This window comes from Citrus sinensis, chromosome 3 (assembly GCF_022201045.2).
Source record: "Citrus sinensis cultivar Valencia sweet orange chromosome 3, DVS_A1.0, whole genome shotgun sequence".
NCBI lineage: Eukaryota > Viridiplantae > Streptophyta > Magnoliopsida > Sapindales > Rutaceae > Citrus > Citrus sinensis.
The window spans coordinates 4,082,073-4,097,928 of NC_068558.1; the positions used below are offsets into that span (position 1 = coordinate 4,082,073).

Consider the following 15,856-nt stretch of genomic DNA (forward strand, 5'->3'; position numbering starts at 1 on the left):
AATAGTGGGTTGTCTAGATGCTAAATAAAGATGAAATGTCACGTCAATAAACGGAGCCCTTCTGATTTCGAGGGGAAGAGTAAAGTCTTAAAGACTTAATCAAATAGACATGTATCCCTCCATGCTGTTTGTAATTACCGCCGTTAGTTTCTGTTCATGCACGACTCACATTCCTAAAATGTCTGATTTTGTGCTTCCACTATCTGTTCTACTACCTTGGCAGACGACCGCCACGATCAGCTGGTTGATGTATAAACGTAGGGGTGGGCATTTGGTTCGGTTCAGTCCGAACAGAACTGAATTGAACTGTATTATGGCAATTTGATTCAGTTTGGTTCGGAGCAAAAAATTAAATGGTTCAAAAATTCTGAACCATTTGGTTTTTTATTTGGTTCGTTTCAAAACTGAACCAAATTACCAAACCAAATGGTTCAAAAAAATTAAAATTAAAATTAAAAAATAGTTCATAATTTATTTTTTTTATTTTTGTTTGTTAATTAATACATGATATTATATATATCACAGCATACACTTTATTTTAATGTTGAACTTTATTATTTTAATTTATTATTGTTAGATTTTATTATATTGGTTATTATTTATGGATTTCTAAATTATTTTTGGAATTTATTATGTTAATTTACTATTGTTAGATTTTATTATGTTGTTTATTGTTTGCTAATTTATAGACTCAAGATTATTGTTGTATTAATAGTGTATTATTATATTATATATATTTTATTGAATAATGAATATATAAGATAAAACCAAATGGAACCGAACCGAACCAAACCAAATTATAGAACCGAACCAAATTAATTTGGTTCGGTTCGGTTCGGTTCTATAATTTGATTCGCATTTGGTTCATAAATTCATGAACCATTTGGTTTCAATTTGGTTCGGTTCAACCCATGAACCGAACCAAACTGAATAGTGCCCACCCCTATATAAATGTACTATAACAGTGTCATTTTTTAATTTTTATTTTCCCTCTTCGTCAAAGTAAAGGTGGATGGTATTTCCAAAATATAATCTTAACAAAATAGCAAGAATGAAATAATTCTTCGGTTTTATCTGTGAGTTAAATAACCTAAACTTCTAATTCACATTTACACAGTGCAACCGTTATCAGCTAAACTAAGGTAGTGTTTACTTTCTGGAGTGGGAGTGTGGAGTGTGAATTCCTCCCACTCCAGTGTTTACTTACCTTAAAAAAGGAGGGAGTGGGAGTGGGAATCCGTGGGTCCCACCAAATTTTAGAGTGAGGAGTGGGATTCCTACTCCCATGGGGGGAGGTGGGAGTAGGAATCCACTCCCACCTCTTTCCATTTTATCCCTATAATTAAATAAATAAATAAATAATATTTAATAAATAAATAAATAATATCATATTTATTAAAAATAATAATTATATCATATTTATTTTATTAAATTTAATAAAATAAAATAAATAAATATTATATTTAAATTAATAATATTAAACATTAATTTTAATAAATATTAATTATTTATTTAATTAATAATAATAAATATTTTATTCTAAAAAAATATTAATTTTGTACTATATTATTAATAATAATATTTCGTTTGTGTTGCTATTATTAATAATTTTTATTCACATAATTTAAATTAAAATTAATAAAAAATTATGATTTACATAATTAAGAATATTAGTAATTATTATTAATTTAGAAATATAATAAAATATTTATTTTATTTTCCAAATATTTTTTATTAATTTTTTAATTACAAATTATAATTCTGTACATAAGGATAAAATTGTAATTTAAAACAATTTACTCCCAATCCAAGACAAAGTAAACAAATAATTAGGATTCTGATTGACAATTCATACTTTCATTTAGTCTAAGTAAACACCCTACTCCCACTCTCACTCCACACTCTTAATCCAAGGATTTCCACTCCTCAGGATTCTCACTCCAATCTAAAAAGTAAACGCAGCATAAGTTTATTTTGTCAAGGCAGCGATAAGCTTAGGGACTATTTTGTATGTAATCAGATTTGGAGTTTACCAAAACTAAAAGAGTTGTTAAAAAATAGAGTAACGATGCAGATTTAAATGCAATTCCATCCCAACCAAAAAACAAAAAAAGAATAAATAAAAGTTACAATATTTTAATGCACATAACGGCCTTATTGGAGTTGCTACTAGTAACACACGTGTAATTCTATCTATTATACTTTTATATTATTTAGGGTTGACATGTGGCACTGATAACAATTCCCATAACAATTCCCAATTGTCCAAAAAAAATTTGAAAACCCAGCCTTGCAAGGCAAAGCGTGAGTCAATAATTAAATAAACGCATGCAGTTTAACGCAGTTCTGAGTGTCCACAATTCATTGGTTTTCTCAACCACTACTTCACTCCCATGTCTGCCCCCACACCACCAGCAGTATTATCCGCCTACGAGGGTTTTGTACCATGAAGTGTTAATCAATTAGTATCATCTGCATCACAGTCGTAGCATCACCTTAATAATAACACAAAGGCAGCCTCTTACTCTATTGCAGCAATTCTCAAACAGAAGCAATTCTATGTCTTCTTTTAATTTCAAAGAGTTTCAAGACAAGCTCTCATATCATTTTAGACCCTGGCAACGCTCCTTTCAGTTCTGGGTTCGAGCTGCTGAAATCTACGCTGGCTACAAGGTTTCTTCTTTTCTTTAAGTTGTTCGGTTTATTGTATTAAGATTTTAGTTTTTTTCTTTTTTAAAGAATATATATTTGTTGGGATTTATTAGGCGTTTCAAGTGCGAGTGAGTTTTGTGAAAGATGTGCAAAAGCAGGATGCAATGTGGGAGATACAGCACGAGCTTGCTGCTGAGAAGATTTATGCAATGTGCTCTGACCTTGGTGGCTTCTTTCTTAAGGTTCTTTTTTAGACTTTTTTTATTCTTTTAAGCTCAATTCAGTTGCTGCTTTTTGTTCTCTAATCTCAAACTATGCACTGAAGATCGTTTAACCTTGAATGGGTTTTTGATCTTTTCCATTTTTTCACTGTTTAATCGATCTGTCGTTTGTTATAAGTGATTTTCGCTGTTATTAGCATTGGGAAAATGTTTTTGTAAAATATTCAATTTCAATTCTTGAGTAATAATTCTTAACGCTTTCTACTTTCCAAGCTCTATTAGGAGTCGAGCCTGAAACTATTGGGCTTATTATTATTATTTTCATTTTGGTCTGTTTCCATACATTTTCTTTAATGTTGTTTATCTATTTTCTACTTCCGTTAGCGAAAACTGGAATTCCATGATGATTATATTTTGTATGGTATGCTTTAATAATTTATGTTTAAATTTTGCATGAGTTGAAATAGGTTGCTCAAGTTGTTGGGAAGCCTGACTTGGCCCCAGCTGCATGGGTGAGAAGGCTCGTTACACTATGTGATCGAGCTCCTGCAACTCCATATGACACCGTTCAACTTGTAGTGGAGAATGAATTAGGTCGAAGCGTTAGTGAAATGTTTGAAACATTTGACCCCGATCCTCTCGGTTCTGCTTCTATTGCGCAGGTACCTTTCTCCTTGCTAAATGTATGATGCAATAAGGCATGGGTTTGAGGCATCCATAATGTTCATTTTCTACTTACCAAGAACTTTAACTTGTTATGATGATGAAAACTGCTGAGCAATTTTGTGATCTTGGTTAGCCTTCTGCACCAATAGTTTGGCTGAGGTTTTGTAATTTAACGAAAGGTGATGTCGAAAAAGAAATGAACAGAGGAAACAAAGTTGTGATTATCATTTGTACATCAAACATTTTGCCATTATGCGTGTGAATCTGTATCCTAAACTTTTGCCTAACAGGCATTACGTTTGAATTGAATTAGCTGTTTACTAGAGGTAAATATTGTTCTGGAAACCGTAAACTCTGCTTACAGAAAGTTATGCATATATAACTCAGATTTTATGCTCATATTAGGTTCATCGAGCAAGATTGAGAGGTGATAAGGATGATGTTGTTGTCAAGGTAAGGACTTCTGGAAGTCATCTTTGGAGGTCTATAATATCCACAATATTCTGATTATCTAGTGTGTTATAGGTACAACATCCTGGAGTTCGGGATTTGATGATGACAGACATCCGTAACTTGCAAGCATTTGCTCTGTACATGCAAAAGACTGATATTAAGTTTGATCTATTTTCCATAACAAAGGAAATGGAGAAACAGGTAAATCATTTTGCTGATAATTTAGCTAGATCACTGGTCTCTTTTCTGTAATTTTTATTTGTTTCATCTTGTATTCATGTTGGTTGATTTTTCCCTCTTTATTTTGAGTCTCGAAGCAAGCATAATGTTAACATGGTTGTATTTGCATTATTTGACAATCTAATCATGTCCCGGTGGAACTATGCCCGTAGGTACTTTCTCAACTATATAAATGAAAAGCTTCTTCCTGCGTGCCTTGAAATTAGACTGCATGTGTCCATATAATTTATATATTCTTTCTTATGCCATTCAAGATTGGATTTGAATTTGACTTTGCAAGAGAAGCGGATGCTATGGAGAGAATTCGGCATTTCCTTTACAAGAATAACACAAAGTCTCCTGTTCTGGTACCAAGGTTGCTGCCAGATATGGTAACTAGGTACTCCTTGTTGCAAAATGTTCTTATCTTTTCTTGACTTCCAAAATCTGCTTGTGGGTTGTTATTTTCTATAAATGAAAGCTTGGTCTTTGTATGGCTATTAAATGATAATCCATAAAGAAGTTTTCCTGGATCTGAAAATTTTTTTTCATTAAACTCTTTTGCTGGACCATTTGGCTGCTTCGAATATGCCTTTTTTTTTTTTAAGCTTGTAATTTAGAGTTTGTATGTGTGATCAGGAAAGTCTTACTGATGGAATACATTGACGGAATCCCAATTCTTAATCTTGGAGATGAAATAGCAAAAAGAGGAATAAATCCTGGTGGTAAGATTGCGGCCACAGCAAAGCAGTAAGCCCCTAGATTGTCTCAGAGAGTATGGAGCTCTTTTTTTGTCTCATTTTTTCTTATTTGTGATTCCTATTCCTTTGCCCATAAGCTTATGATATGTTTTCCCTTGCTCTGAAGATTATTATTATAATTCTTTGTTTTCATTGAATGTTGGAGCCTGCAAATGATTCTCAACTTTGTGAGAATAATTGTCTTTGCTTCAAAATCATCTTTCACAATTAGACTTTGCTGGTCCCAAAACATTGTAGCAAACTAGTGATTTTCAATATAAAGCATGATATGCTTGTTAAAATGTCTGTGGATGCAGAAATATACTCAAGAGTTTGACTCTAGCATATGGACAAATGATACTGAAGAGCGGTTTCTTCCATGCAGATCCCCACCCAGGAAATATCCTGATCTGTAAAGGTTCAGAGGCAAGTAGTACGCCGGCATTTGTTTATAATATGTCCTACAAGTTTCGTCTTGCATAATATTTGAAGTGTGTTACTGGATAGATGATTAGGATAGTCGCAGCTCTCTGTGCGACATTTTATTTATCAAGTTATCTTAAATATGGAATGATAGAACTGCAGGTATATTATTTTTCTCCGCATGTTGAATGTCAACTATTACTTATTGCTCTGCCTCTCTTTTCTGAAATCAGGTTGCGTTGTTAGATTATGGGCAAGTGAAGGATCTCCCAGATAATTTGAGGCTTGGATATGCTAGGTTGGTTCTTGCTATTGCTGATAATGACCCTATAGGAGCAGCAGAGAGCTACAGGTGAATTTAGCTTGGCACATTTTATTGCCTTCTACCATAGTTAATTGGTGTCATCAATGATATTTGAGGGTTTTTTTTTTTTAATTTATTTATTGAACTTAATGATTTTTGAGTTCGTTTGCCCATATAGGAAGAGAAACTAAGACCTAGAATGGGCTGTACCATGTACTACAGTTGCTTACTAGTTGTGAAGAGCCAAACAAGAAAGTATTGATATGCTTCTTGTATGATCCTAATTTGTCTTGAAAGTTACGCTTCCGCCGAATCTTTCATTGGGGTAGCTGATGATTTCAATATGTAACTATTTCTGTCAACATGAAACATAGACTTACTTAGATTTTTTATCATTACCATTTGGTCAATAGTATTCCAAGATTAAGCAATTTCTCATTAGATCGAATAGACTGCTATATTTTACAATTTTTTTCTGTTTTTAGGGAACTTGGAATAGAAACCTTAAGCAAATGCGAGGATGAACAAAAGGAAATGTTTAAATTGGCACAGACAATGTTTGATACTAAACTACCTCCTGGAGTAGTGATGCTTCAACCCTTCTCTGAGGATTCTTCGATTAAAAAGATTGCCGTTCGGGTAAGAATTGGATGCTTTACCTAAACGCAAATGATCAATCTCTTTGCCTGTGTTTTTGCTGTTGATTTTACTGCCTGAAAAAAAAAAACACTGGTTAATTCTTCATGTGTCTGTTGAAGTTTCCAGGGCACTGTGGGACCAAAATTAGTGATCATGTTGTCTTTAGCTTATGAAACTAGTCTTTGATCCTCCCACACCCCCACTGCAACCCCCCCCCCCGGCGGCCCCGGGGCTTCCCCACGACACCTCTCCTCTCTCTTTATGTGGAATTAAGGATTGCAATGTTCTTGAAAATAGGAAGCATGCGAAAAAATTAAGTTGACAATTGTTGATGCTCACAAGTTCTAGTCATTCTGTTTGACGGTGAGTCCTTTATGTTGTCGTTATGTCTGACAGGCTTTTCCAGAGGAACTGTTTTCTGTCCTCCGCACAGTGCATCTTTTGAGAGGACTCAGCGTTGGTCTAGGAATCAACTACTCATGTGCAGAACAGTGGAGGCCCATTGCAGAAGAAGCTTTGTACCTTGCTGGAAGAATAAAGGGTTGGCTTTTTCAACTCATTGTTCTCTTAATTCCAATAGTAGTTGATATTTTGTAGCATATGAATTTTTGTATTTGTTTTGAGTGCTACCCGAACTATTTCACTTTGTATGTGATATTCTTCATTACAATATTTCAGATAAGGGTCGCAAGACTAAAGGTCGTAGGCGACATCTCTTAAGAAGATCGTTTCATAGAGAGTGATTATCTTGTCACAAGGTAGGCAAAGGCATGACATGAATTCATCCTGGAGCGTATGTTGATTGAATTCTTTCCATTGTGCAGAAATTCTATTATGTAGCAGCAAATACTATTGTCAAATGGACGCCCTTAATTTATTTGTTTCTTTCTTTCTTTTTTTGGCCCCCCTTTTCACCAGCTCTTCTCTTGTGCCTTTGATTTTTGATGCAGAATCAACTTTAACATTCAAAATTCTCCAATGACCTGTTATTAGTTCCTTGTGATAGCCAAAAATATCAGCAATCTTCCTTGAATACATTGCAAGAGAATATACGTGTTTGGATTTCCCGCATGTATGTATTGTTCTTATTTACTTGTTGAAATATTTTATATATATTAAAGCTGTTAATGAAATGGCATGGAAATTTGTGGGTTGAATCTTGTGACAAGATTCATCCTTGCTCGCACATTTGCATTACTCGCTCCTTCAACCTTTAAAACAGCAAATAAACAGTCATTGGCTTTGGCTGGAGATGGAGATGGAAGCGTGGGTTCCTAATCAGAAAGATGATGGTGGTTGTCTGGTTGAGGAGGATAAGAGTATCATTCTTTTGATGCAATAACCTTAAGGCAATAACCACGGGGGAGTGGTCACTGGAGAAATATCCTAATTCAATACATGGTGATGGTGCATTGGTGATTGTGATTTTCCACTCCCATCTAAGATCATAATAACATCACCAATCTCTTTGTCCCCCGTTTGCAGATGTTGTCTCCACCTGGGAAATTTCTTCAAATGTGCTTAAATATTTTCAGTGCCTTGTGTATACATGGATTTAGCCAGGACCGCCCTGTATTTATGTCCTTCCCGGTATATGCATACTTGCATAGGAGCTTCTGCCCCCACTAAATCAACCACCCACATTCCAATCGCCGTCGGCTGGCTAATGCTCTTAACCTCATATTGGAGGCCAACTGGCAGCTACTTCTATTGCGTATACATAATAAATATATGGAGATTGCGACTCTCAGGTTTAAATGTATTTATTGAATTGAATAATAAAATAATGAGATGCTGACTTTATTTTTTGACATATGGTTTTAAATTTTAAAATCATTATCTAGTAAGGGCTTGTTTTACTTTAAGGGACAAGTTAAATATAGAAAAACATAAATTTCAATACATTATATAGAATAAAACACACTAGATTGGAATGTGTGTGTTTTTTCTTTTTTTTTTAGCTTATTCTTTATTTTAATGAAGGAATGGATCCCTCATTGAAAATTTACTCCTATCATTAAAGTTTTCTAACAATTTTTTTTCCCACTTAATGTTTTTATTTTCTATCATTTTACCACCAAATTTTTAATTATGTTGATAATTTATTAATGTCATAAGCGTATTTCAAGAATTTTAATATATTAACCCAGAAGAATTATAATATTTACATATCAATTGTAGATATTTAAGGTAATAAATTGATAAAAATATTATCTTTTGTAGATAATTTTTTTTAATTTAGATGATTAAATTTTACTTACACAATTTAGGGGTAGAATAAATTTTTGCTATAAATTCAATTAAAAATATTGTTATTATTAATGATTTAGTGGTAAAATGATAAAAATTAAAATATAAGGAAGAAAAATCAAATTATAAAAAAAAATTAAAGGTAAAATAATATGCGAAGAAAAGTTTGGTTCTAAGATGGAAATATTCCTAAAATAAACAAATTAAAAAGCGCGAATCGAAGAAACTAATTAAATAAATAATGCGGGCTGGTCTGGATTGGGAGTTAAAGATGGGTCCGGCCCAATTTGGAGTTAAAGCTTGAGATGAGAAGATGATATATTAAATTTATTTAGAAAACAGGCGGTCAAACGTGGCGCCAAAGCTGTTATTCGAAGGAAAAAGAAAAGGAAAAAAAATAAAAAATAAAAGAAGAAAGAAGAAGAAGAAACTAGAAAGAGCAGATCCAGGCAGCAGAGAGAGATGCTGGGGAGAGTGAGGGCAGCTTCATCAACACCCTACGATTTGGAGTTGGAAAGGATGCCGTCCAAGCTTATCAAAGACGATTCTCTCTCTATCTACGGTACTCTCTTCTGTTTTATATTAGCATTATTATTATTATTTTCTTTTTTGAAATCGCGTTCACCCGTTATAATCGCCCGCTTGCTATTTGGCGGAACACTCTTCAGCTGATATGGCTCGCCGTTCCTTTTGATGTTCTGGTTATTTGATAATTTGCCTCTGTACTTGCAGTTCTTATTTTCACAAATGAACTTAACAATTAATGCATTTGATCTGATTTCGGTTGTTTCTATTTTAATTTTATATCAAGCTGTGAGGATATAGCATAAAGCTATTCTCGTGAGAATAATTTTTGCTATAATTTGAGTTAAAATCCAAACTTAAATGGACCTCAAATGTTAACATCACTATCTATCACTTGTATTAGGGGCAGATAGTTTTTCTAAACATTCATAGCAGTGTGGTGTATGTAAACCTACTGCCATTATTCACTGGATAGTAGTGGTTAATAACCTTGACCAGGTTCATCAAAAATCTCATTTTTGGATGCAGAGGCTACACTTATGAAGCTTAAGCTTGGTGCTCGGCGTGATTTGGGTCCACCTCCTGAGGTATCAATAGAAATAGAAACAGATTGTGATTCTGCCATTGGTGCTAATTCTTGTAGTGATACTTTAAGCGCATGCTTAGCTGAGTTGGGTTGTAATTCTCATTCTGTGTTCAAGGGCTTTCAACGAGTCACATCCCACGAGGATGTGATGATGACAGATTCCAAATTTTCTTCTGTGTGCATTTCACCAAGTTCTAGTGATTGTCAATCTATTGCTAGATTGCAGCAGCATCCAAGCAAGAATTTATCAGTTCTTTACTTGTTTTCTAAATATAGGAGCTCTGGACAAGCCATAAGCTCATCTCAAGACGATGCAAAAATGACAGACAATTATGGGTCATCTGTAAGCAATTCACCTCATTCTAGTGATTGTCAATCATTGAAGAGCTCCAAAGAGCAACTGGAACAGGATTGTGTCAGTTCTGTTCGCCAGATGTAAGAATAGAACTTGATTCGTGACTCTCAACTTCAGAATTATCAGCTATATTTGGGTTATTTAACTTGGACATATATTATGGCTGCTACGCAATTTCTAGACTTGGAGAGCAATAGGAAGTTATGATGCTTCGTCTTTGGGAGATTGGATTGCAAAGACTGAAGCTGAGTCTTCTTTTCCTCATAGCTGAAATTGAAATTTGGTTCTTAGGGATTAGTATTCATATTCAATGACATAATGTTCTTTAAAACCAAACGTCGTTTTTGGGATGGTCGAGGCTCAAAGTTCCTGCAAAATTGAGAGTTCTGCTTACCAGTTGAGCAGGAAGGCTGAGGTTCTCTGCATTGTTTGCATATTCCTTTCGTGGTTCAGGTTCAGGCATTGAGAAGGATGTTCAAGTTTGATTATCGTATTGACTATTGAGATTTTATTTCTGCTTCAGCATAGTTTGTTTGGTTAGCTCGGTTGTTCCCGTTTGTTGCTTTCCAAGCAGCGGGAAAAATGTTCAAAAAACGAGCAAAATGAGTTCGTGTCCGTTTTCATGTTTAATATATTTTTAGCGTCCACTTGATAGGGGATATGTAATGGTAACGCTGTTGAAAGAAAATTCCACATCGAGCTAGAAATTTGAGGAAATGACAAGATTATGGATGGTTAACGGAGTTGAGTTGGCAAAACTCTGGCTTAAAAGCTTAATTTGCAGTACAACCACCATATAAAGAACGTTTATTGAGATAATCACATTTATTATTACTGTTTTTTTTTTCTTTTTCGATTATTTTGACGCACAATCACAAACTAAGAGAACAAGACTTCCAAATGTTTTGTCTCCCAAAACAACGGTTCTAACAAGCGGTTTAACCATTGAATTATTAGGATCACAAATCAATAAAATTCTTCTGATATTTCAATATAATCGCTCAGAAGAGAACTCTTCAAAAGTGTGCCCGCCGCATAGTTAAGTGTTTGATGAATATTACTCCCTTAACCACTGTGCTTGAGCTGGTGTCCACTGACACAACTCACCTTCTTTGAACCACAGACCTGCAAAAACAACCAAATAATGAGATTCTTCCGTTTCTCATATAGAAACAGGGTGTTGATGGACTACATGAGAAACAACATTCCATCACAAAGGCAAAACAATGACATCAACAATCACAATCAAATAAATGCATTATTATATCCTTTTCTTGCATTGACGGGGATTCTTCTTGTTCGATTTACTAGTTTCTACATCTTTGAACGTTTTGAAGCAGAATGAAAGAGCAATTTTGACACACACATCCAATAATAGTTTCTTCTTGGATTATTCCCCCATAATTTTCGGATTTGATATCCTTCAAAGAAAATCCCTTATACACACATCAAAACGCCTATTGGTTGAAAGATATCATGAAAGCTTTGAACAACAGCAATTGTGCAGCTATAAATCCAATATGTGCCATAAAAAAGGTTCTTATAATTACCTATTTCACGCTTGCCATTCTCAGGGCTGTCACTCCCATGGACCACATTCCTGCCAAAATACTCATCATGAGACCAGGTCTCTAGATAATGTAATTGCTATCAAGGGGATAAAAAGAGTTTTCGTAGCTGGCTCAAACAAAATTTTATTATACAACGCAAAGTCCAAATTCTGAAGAGGACTAACCTTCCAGTTTGAACAGCAAGATCCCCTCTTATTGTGCCTGGTTCAGCTTGAAGAGGATCCGTTGACCCTATTAACTTACGTGCAGATGCCACCACACCAGCACCCTCCCATGCCTTGATAACATAAATCACCATCATTCCCTTGAAAATGTGATACAATATGCACACATAGAGTTTAATAAAGTGGCGCATACCATACATACAACTGGTCCTGAAGTAATGTACTCAATCAGTTTAGGAAAAAATGGTTTGGAATTGAGATCCTTATAGTGCTCCTGTAACCATTGAAGATATATATAAAACAAGTTAAAATCATCAATAAATCTAATAGAGAAAATGAGTAAACATTGAATAGCCACAATATGGCAAACATTTCAAACAGGAAAGTATCTGCAACAATTGTCAAAAAACAAACATAACTAAAGAAAGCTTATAATCTTATAAATCAGATGGCATACTCTGTTGTGAGACTCTTAAGTTCTTTTTTTTCTTTTTTTTTTATAGTAGGAAATTATTCTCAAGTTCTATTTTATCAACAATAAAATAGAGCAACATGCTTTATTTTCATGAAATGAACGAGGTCATAGCACTTATATAATAGGGCGAAAAACTTCTGGTTTGCTTTGAATTATAAACACAGGAATAAGCATTATCTAACTTCTGAAGTATGTGAAAAATGTTGGTTGAGCATATCTTCACGAATAACAAAAACTGGAATATAAATACTCCCAACAACAGGCCTCAGCTAAATCTTTCGGGCATTGAAAGAGCTTCAAGCCAGTCAGTTTGAATCCCTTCTTCTCAAACCTTGAAATAATGTCGCCAACCTAAAATAACATAACATAATCAGCAAACTCAGAACGCAAGATTAAAAGGTAAAATTGACAATCCAATTGACGACAATCCAGTTGACACCCATTTGGCTGCTGAGAAAGCTGAAGCCTGGATTACGCATCTTATTACACTGTTTTATCATCCAAAAATGAAGTAGTTGCATGAAATTGAGCGAGAAAGAGGTGTGCATAGGTTCCAAATGTTTAAAGCTATGACATTCTCGAGTAACACATGGCGAAAAATCCAAGTTTCAAAATTGAAATTTCCTTCTTCTGCTTGAGCCTTCTCAGCAACCAAAACCAAGAATACATTTTTAAGGACTAAGTTATGCAAAATGGAGCAAAACTTACCAGACCACGTTGAACACCATCTGGTTTCACCATAATGTAAGTCTCCTCAACTTGTTCCTACACGCCGGAGAAAAAAACAAGAAAAAACCATAATAATCTCGAATGGGGTACCATAAAATCATGCAAAAATCAATAGTTTAAAGAATATAAAGAAAAAATAATAATAAATTTGAGCCGAAAAGGCGACAAAAGAAAATGTCATTCCTTTTGTCCCCCAAAACATAGCGCTGTTTTTGGTCAACACTTTGTTATCAAAGTTAACAAAAGAAAAAATTAAAAATTAAATAACTAAATATACGGGTTCCGATTAATATTGTGCAAAAAATGAGAAACAGAGAGATTGAGAAGCATACCATGGAAGCGACCAAGTGGGGAAGGAAGATGCCGGTTTCGTTGGAGTTGCGAGCAACTGTTTTGCGTTGAGGACATGGTGGGAATTTTACGAAAAGATGGGACTGTGGGTGGAATGCTGCAAGGTGGCTGGTGGTGCGCAGGGTAAGCTTGTTGGAGCTGTAGGATAAGCGTCTGCTGCAACTTATCTTCCCAACCAGAGTTGGTGATGATGACACACCTAACGCACCTACACCCTCCATCTCTCTCTCTTCTCTCTCTCTCTCTCTCTCTCTCTCACTCACAGTCTACACGAGCAAATAAACGTATTGGATAATTACATATGGATCCATCATTTTTAACTATTCTTCAATAAGGACATGATTTGTCCATTTGTATCAAATGTGTCTCTGACCCAGCCGTAACCCTAGCGGGCGCAATTTGAATTTGCCGTAACTCCGTGTTGTCCCTGCGGGGGTCAAATTTGAGCAACATGAACTACGGCATGTATTTTATTTATTATGTTGAGAATCTTAAATATCGAGTTTACAATTGATTAATTACGTCAATTTTAGTCAATGTGAGGGCCGGGGCCATAATTTTGTTGTCCGGATTTTGTCAAAATTTGACACCCCCAGGCCCTATCCACCATTTTAAATAGAGGAGAGTACGCCAAGGATTGATAAAAATAATATTTGATAAATTTTGTAAAAATTATTTATTTTATAATTATTTTTTATAGTAATTTTTAAAAATAAGTAAATAATTATTTTTAATGAGTAGCTTATTAAATAAGTTTATCATATTTTTTTAAAATTTTTATTATAATTTTAATATTTAAAAAATAATTATTATGTCTTATTTTCTTATACACCACAATATTAAGTCATTAGATATCATATTACCACCACAATTAAATTACGGCCACAACTACTGTATATTCTATCTAGTATCAAAGTTTTGATCTAGTAAATTCATATTTTTTAATATTTTACTTGTATTTTATATTATAAGGTTAAAAAAGATTTGTATATAATTATGAATTTTTTTTAACTTTGAACAATTTCATATGAAAATTAACCATAACTTTTAATATTAATTTTATAACCATGGTTTTTAATATTTAATCTATTTATATTTTCTTCTATAGTTATGGTGTTTATTGCATCAAGTTTAATATGAATGTAATGCATATTACTTTTTATTTTATTTAGATTATGCGTTAGTATGAATTTTTATCATATTTTTATACAACAAATTTATTGATTTTTTTTACTATAAGTAATTTTAGGCGTTTTAAAAAGAAAAAGACATGTCTAAATATCATTAAATATACTCCAAAAAATAAAATAAAAATTTAATTTATGTTTATTTTTGTCATTATATAATAGAACAATATATTTATAATAAAACTTAGAGAAATTATCATTCGTATACCCTATATTTGTTCTATTATCAAAAATACTACAACACTTTGAGGGTGTATCAATCGTCCACCTTTAGTTGACAAAATGTATCAGCTGACCACCAAACCGCTAGTTACCGTTTGAAAGTTAACAGAATTACAGTGAATTGACGATTTTACCCTTGAAAATTATCTAATGTATACCCTTAAATTCTCTTTTTATCACTTGTATCATATGAAAATACCAAATTACCATTCTGACGTCATCATACTTAAACGACAACTAACGGTTTGGTGGTCAGCTGATACATTTTGTCAACTTATGGTAGACGATTGATGCACTCTTAAAGTGTTGTACTATTTTTTATAATGGAGTAAACTAAGAGTATACAAATGATAATTTCCTTAAAATTTATCAAATATATGTACACTGTTTTTCAAACTTATAGCAATCGCAACAACACAGTTCACTAAACACGAAATTATTTTTTTAATTAATTACTTATTGTATTAACACAATAGAAGCAACTTATTTAATCAACAATCGCAATCCCAAACTAAGCGGGGGTATCCTTTGTAGTTTTGAATTTTGATACTCACAATAAAAGTGTATAAAATTATGTATTAATTAAAGCTGAAGGATATTCAGTCATTCATTGAATGTAACGACAAATTCATTTTAATTTGTTGGCACTATTTTCCTATCGAAAAATTCCACCACGCTTTGATTAACGGCATCAATATATCATTTTTGTTTCCAATTTCCTTTGAAAGCGCATTCATAAATACAATGGAAGGGATCTTTCAGCAGATATTCCAAGCTAGTAACGACAGCTTCCGAACTGTTAGGGCCCTCCAAATGTCCTAAACTAGAGAATTAGGTGACAGCGAGGTGAATGAAATTATTGAACAAGTCAAAAGACTATTGTATTAGTTAATGTGATCTATACGTTCTATATATATATATATATATATATATATATATATGGCCGCTTGCCCATGCATCATAAACATATCAAAATATCCTCAAGAGTTTGACACTCATCGAATTGCTGCATGATGGACAAAGGGATCTGGCCGCTTTGCTCATGCATCATAAACATATCAAAATATCCTAATTAAGATTTAACACTCATCGAATTGCTGCATGATGGAGATGGGGATCAGATT

At 33.6% G+C, this 15,856-nt stretch overlaps 3 protein-coding genes across 11 annotated transcripts in view; 2 read left to right on the forward strand and 1 right to left on the reverse strand.

Moving 5' to 3' along the window:
• The first annotated feature begins 2,243 nt into the window (after window positions 1-2,243).
• LOC102622057 (uncharacterized) overlaps window positions 2,244-15,856 on the forward strand; it is a 36,092-nt gene continuing 22,479 nt past the window's right edge. For 2 of the 7 annotated variants that reach the window (XM_025099364.2, XM_052438860.1), the window contains exons 1-11: window positions 2,244-2,673; window positions 2,766-2,894; window positions 3,341-3,535; window positions 3,945-3,992; window positions 4,065-4,193; window positions 4,487-4,611; window positions 4,851-4,961; window positions 5,269-5,377; window positions 5,608-5,726; window positions 6,164-6,317; window positions 6,714-6,858. In XM_025099364.2, the coding sequence (XP_024955132.2) occupies window positions 2,560-2,673; window positions 2,766-2,894; window positions 3,341-3,535; window positions 3,945-3,992; window positions 4,065-4,193; window positions 4,487-4,611; window positions 4,851-4,961; window positions 5,269-5,377; window positions 5,608-5,726; window positions 6,164-6,317; window positions 6,714-6,858 (1,378 nt within the window). In that variant the 5' untranslated portion in view covers window positions 2,244-2,559. Of the gene's footprint in view, window positions 2,674-2,765; window positions 2,895-3,340; window positions 3,536-3,944; window positions 3,993-4,064; window positions 4,194-4,486; window positions 4,612-4,850; window positions 4,962-5,268; window positions 5,378-5,607; window positions 5,727-6,163; window positions 6,318-6,713; window positions 6,859-6,995; window positions 7,389-15,856 lie in introns of those variants that run through there. The other 5 variants (XM_052438859.1, XM_025099366.2, XM_052438861.1 and 2 more) reach the window with 5 other exon arrangements.
• On the forward strand, window positions 8,715-11,033 carry LOC102622565 (uncharacterized). Its single transcript, XM_006476914.4, has 2 exons — window positions 8,715-9,129; window positions 9,621-11,033. Exons 1-2 carry the CDS (start codon window positions 9,030-9,032, stop codon window positions 10,115-10,117), a joined length of 597 nt encoding a protein of 198 aa, XP_006476977.2. The 5' UTR covers window positions 8,715-9,029; the 3' UTR covers window positions 10,118-11,033.
• The window catches only part of LOC102623060 (nucleoside diphosphate kinase 2, chloroplastic), a 33,859-nt gene continuing 28,813 nt past the window's right edge, over window positions 10,811-15,856 (reverse strand). The window contains exons 1-7 of one of the 3 annotated variants that reach the window (XM_052438862.1): window positions 13,305-13,705; window positions 12,952-13,008; window positions 12,508-12,594; window positions 11,962-12,042; window positions 11,769-11,881; window positions 11,584-11,633; window positions 10,811-11,158 (exon numbers count right to left, since the gene is read on the reverse strand). In XM_052438862.1, the coding sequence (XP_052294822.1) occupies window positions 11,091-11,158; window positions 11,584-11,633; window positions 11,769-11,881; window positions 11,962-12,042; window positions 12,508-12,594; window positions 12,952-13,008; window positions 13,305-13,544 (696 nt within the window). In that variant the 5' untranslated portion in view covers window positions 13,545-13,705 and the 3' untranslated portion in view covers window positions 10,811-11,090. Of the gene's footprint in view, window positions 11,159-11,583; window positions 11,634-11,768; window positions 11,882-11,961; window positions 12,043-12,507; window positions 12,595-12,951; window positions 13,009-13,304; window positions 13,706-15,856 lie in introns of those variants that run through there. The other 2 variants (XM_052438863.1, XM_052438864.1) reach the window with 2 other exon arrangements.